At 32.2% G+C, this 3901-nt stretch overlaps 1 protein-coding gene across 1 annotated transcript; it reads left to right on the forward strand.

Annotated features, from left to right (window-relative positions):
• The first annotated feature begins 1323 nt into the window (after window positions 1-1323).
• LOC109220540 (acylsugar acyltransferase 3-like) lies at window positions 1324-2976 on the forward strand. Its single transcript, XM_019385003.1, has one exon. The coding sequence runs from the start codon at window positions 1397-1399 to the stop codon at window positions 2699-2701; it is 1305 nt and encodes a 434-aa protein (XP_019240548.1). The 5' UTR covers window positions 1324-1396; the 3' UTR covers window positions 2702-2976.
• Window positions 2977-3901: the final 925 nt, after the last annotated feature.

The following is a 3901-nucleotide window of genomic DNA, read 5'->3' on the forward strand; positions in this document are numbered from 1 at the left end:
ATTTAACTATGGTTTCCTTCTCTTTCCTCACGTTGCCTAAGAAGAATTCCTTCTTTTTCTCCCAAATATTTCTAGAAAAATCATTATCATTCATTCCCCTTATTTCATATCTTTAGCAGCAATATAAATCATTGACTTATTTGGTTTACATATGTCATTGACTCTCTGAACTGAATTTAAGGGCTACCACATGAAAATATCCTTATAGGCATAAACTTAGTGTGGCGGTGGTAGGTCTTTTCTAGGAATTAATTCTTATGTGCTTCTAGAATGCATGTTAATTAAATTAAGTAATCAAAAGTCTTACTCCCTACGTTCCCATCTAGTAGTCACGTATCGTTTTTCGAGAGTCAAATTATATAAACTTTAATCAATATTTTACTATGTATTTTTTACCATATTAATATGTGAAGCATTGCAAATTAGAATATTTTTTGTATAATTTTAATTTTGAGTTTCTATTAATTTTTTTAATTTTAAAATGTTAAGATATCCTAAATTAATTTAGGTTCAAAGATTAGGCAAATTGATTATCGAGAAACAAAAAGTGATAAGTAAATAAAAACGGAGAATATAGTATTCAATAATGAGTATTTTATGAATTAATATTATTTTCTTTATGCATGCCACACTTTCTCTTGGTAGTTGTTTGGGAAAGAAAATGTTGAAGGATTGTCAACCTAATTTTATAAGAGCACATGTATCGTGTCTGGTATGACTTTTCTATTTTGGAAAGAAACATATTTTTCTCCACGGACTTAACGTTCTCATTTTCCGAGTTTAACATTACTTCGATAATATTTATTCCCCCGGTTCATTTTAATTGGTTTCTTGCTTTTTTTGTGGTTCAAAATATTTAATTTGTTTCAGATATCAAGAAAGATTAACTTTATTTTTTCAAAACTGCTCTTGGAGTAAAGGACCTAGGAGTATTTGTATATTTTTAATGAACAAATTAAGATTAATATGGTCAATTTTATTATTAATTAACCTAAAAGATGGATTCCGTAATATATGTGAAAATATCAGCAAAAAAAAAAAAATAATTAAAGTGAACGGGATGAAGTAAGGTGTATTACACCATGTTTACATTATTTTGGTTGGGAGGGGCCGTAGTTCATATTTGAAGATATTTATGTGAACAATGACAAAAGTTAATGAAACCAATGCATTTATGTGGCTGTTGAATATTCAACAAAATATGCTAAGGTAGACTTAAAGTAGAATAACCCCTTCTCTGGCCCACATTGTTATTTATTTATTTATTTTAATTTTCCTATAAATATTGCAGCCTATATAAGTGTGTAAGATATCAGTAACATAATTTTGTAGCAAAACACATTCCTTTCTCACTAATCAAACCAAATTGATCAAAGTGTCAAAAACACAAAGAAATATGAAGATGCCAACTTCTACTATACTTTCAAAAAAACTCATTAAACCTTCATCTCCAACTCCTTCTACTCAAAAATGGCACAAACTCTCTCTTCTTGATCAAGCTTTTAGCAATATTTACATTCCCTTTGCCTTTTTCTACACCAAAAAACAACTTGATTCTGTTTCAATTCATCCAACTCAAATATCTCATCTTCTTGAAGATTCATTATCCAAATTACTCGTATCATATTATCCATACGCTGGAAGACTTAAGGATAATACTATCGTCAATTGTAACGACGTCGGTGCTGATTTTTTACGTGTCGAAATTAATATCCCTATATCTGAAGCACTTCAAAAGCATAATAATGTTATTGAAGAGATGGTATTTCCACAAGATTTACCTTGGTCAAATGGTACTAACCGTGGTTTAGTTGTAGCTCAACTTAGTTACTTCAATTGTGGAGGAATTGCTATTAGCTTATGTATATCTCACAAAGTTGGAGATGGACATAGTAATTACAATTTTTTTCATGATTGGGCCAAGTTAACACGTGAGCCCAATGGGCCAAAACCCGTTTTACAATATGTCCAAGAATCCATTTTCCCTCCACCTATTACTGGTACTCCATTTTTATCTCCTGTTTGTACATCAAACAAAGATGATTGTATTCAAAGAAAGTTCATTTTTCCAATCCAAAAACTTAACAAACTCAAATCATTAGTTGCTTCTACATCAAACGTTCAAAATCCGACGCGCAATGAAGTTGTCAGTGCACTTATCTTTAAGTGCATTGTTGCTGCAGTAAAGTTACTTAACTCCGGTAAATCATTTCAACCATGGATCATGTCGCAATCTTTTGACTTGCGACATCAAATAGATTTACCACCAAATACTATTGGAAACATTTTGACGTCCACATATATATCCATAGCCTCTGAGAAGTACATGACATTAGCAAATATAGTTACAGAAATGAGAAAGGAAAAGCAACGAGTTTCTGATCGAGATAATGTTGAAGATAATCTTTTTCTTAAGAAGCTTCTGGAACTAGCTACAGAAGAGAAAAGTTTCACAAAAGTTCAAAATAACATGTGCAATTTTAGTAGCTTAGTGAAATTTCCAGTTCATGAAATTGATTTTGGTTGGGGGAAGCCTGCAAAAATGAACATAGCAAATGGTTTACATAATAAGGTAATTTTCTTGGTTGGTAACCTAAGTGGAGGAATAGATGCATTTGTTTCACTAAGTGCAAAAGTAATGTCTGGTTTTGAAAAGGACAAGGAGCTTCTTGAATTTGCTACAGCAGTTCCAACTTTTTAGAGGATCTTAATATTTTCGGATTTATTTGACTGTTAAAGTGGGAAGCGTTTCCTATCGGCCGGAAAGTTTTGTGGAGGATCTCATTCATCTCACTACAGCTCGGGTAGACCATAATTTAGTTTGTTGTTGAGTTCTCTCCGAGGCTATAGGAATGTTGCATATTGTTCTTTAATGTATAAATAAATCTTTAAGACGATAGAATTATCATTTTTTTATTGAAAAAATATATTCGTGTGCAATGCAAAATGTATTGAGTTTCTAACATTTCCTTCCTTTTACTGGCGTGAACTGTCCTCCCTAAAATATTTTCTACTTTTCCTTTTCTTTTATTCTTTTATGTTCTTCTTTTGTTTAATCACATTGGCATTCACTGTCGTTAAGTCGTTTGCCCTTAGTTTTTAAAAATATATACCCTTTTCACATATTTGAAGATACATATTCATTTGCAAATGGTAACTTTTCTATACACGTTTCACGTAAAAAATACGTAAATTATCCCCTAAATTTGTCTCGAAAAGTCAATTGCGTATTCTTACTTTACAAGCAATCTCTTACCCCTATTTTTGTTTAAAATGGATGGATTATACAACTTTGTTGAAAATAAAGTACAATTTGATGGGCAAAGAAAGTGTAGGCATATAAAATTTATTGAATTAAATTTAATAAATAATGGAACTATATACTACACCAAATAAATATTGCGGGCTAAGATAATTGGATTGATTAAGTCCAGTGTTTATGGATTAAATAAATAAGTCTAAATTCATTGGGCTAGCCCATTTAATTGGACTACAAGTGATGAGCTCACTTCATTAGGCCCAAGCTGTCATCTTCCTAGAGGCCCAGTTTGGTGCCACATGTCAAATAACGTGGCATGCTAAGTCAAACAGAAGAGCCAATGGGATCATGCCACGTGTCAAAATGACAAGGCATGCCAAGTCAAATTAAAAGGCCAATGAAACTGCGCCATATGTGCAAATGACATGTTCTGGCCAATCAAATGAGGCCTTATCACTCTTCAATTTGATTGGTCGGAAAGAGTTTGTTCTCATCAGGACTCTTCTCTCCCACAACTATAAATAGAGGTCTTCATAACTCAGAAAAGACACAAGAAGTTATAACGAGAAGCAAAATAGAGCTGGTGGATCAAACACCGCAAAATTCTCTACAAGTTTCAAGCTTCAAGCAATCAAGTTCAAG

The sequence above is a fragment of the Nicotiana attenuata genome, unplaced genomic scaffold, assembly GCF_001879085.1.
Source record: "Nicotiana attenuata strain UT unplaced genomic scaffold, NIATTr2, whole genome shotgun sequence".
In the NCBI taxonomy this organism is placed as follows: Eukaryota; Viridiplantae; Streptophyta; class Magnoliopsida; order Solanales; family Solanaceae; genus Nicotiana; species Nicotiana attenuata.

What these genes read in the sequence shown, in the direction of transcription:
- LOC109220540 (XM_019385003.1), top strand. Translation starts at nt 1,397, where the DNA reads ATGAAGATGCCAACTTCTACTATACTTTCAAAAAAACTCATTAAACCT.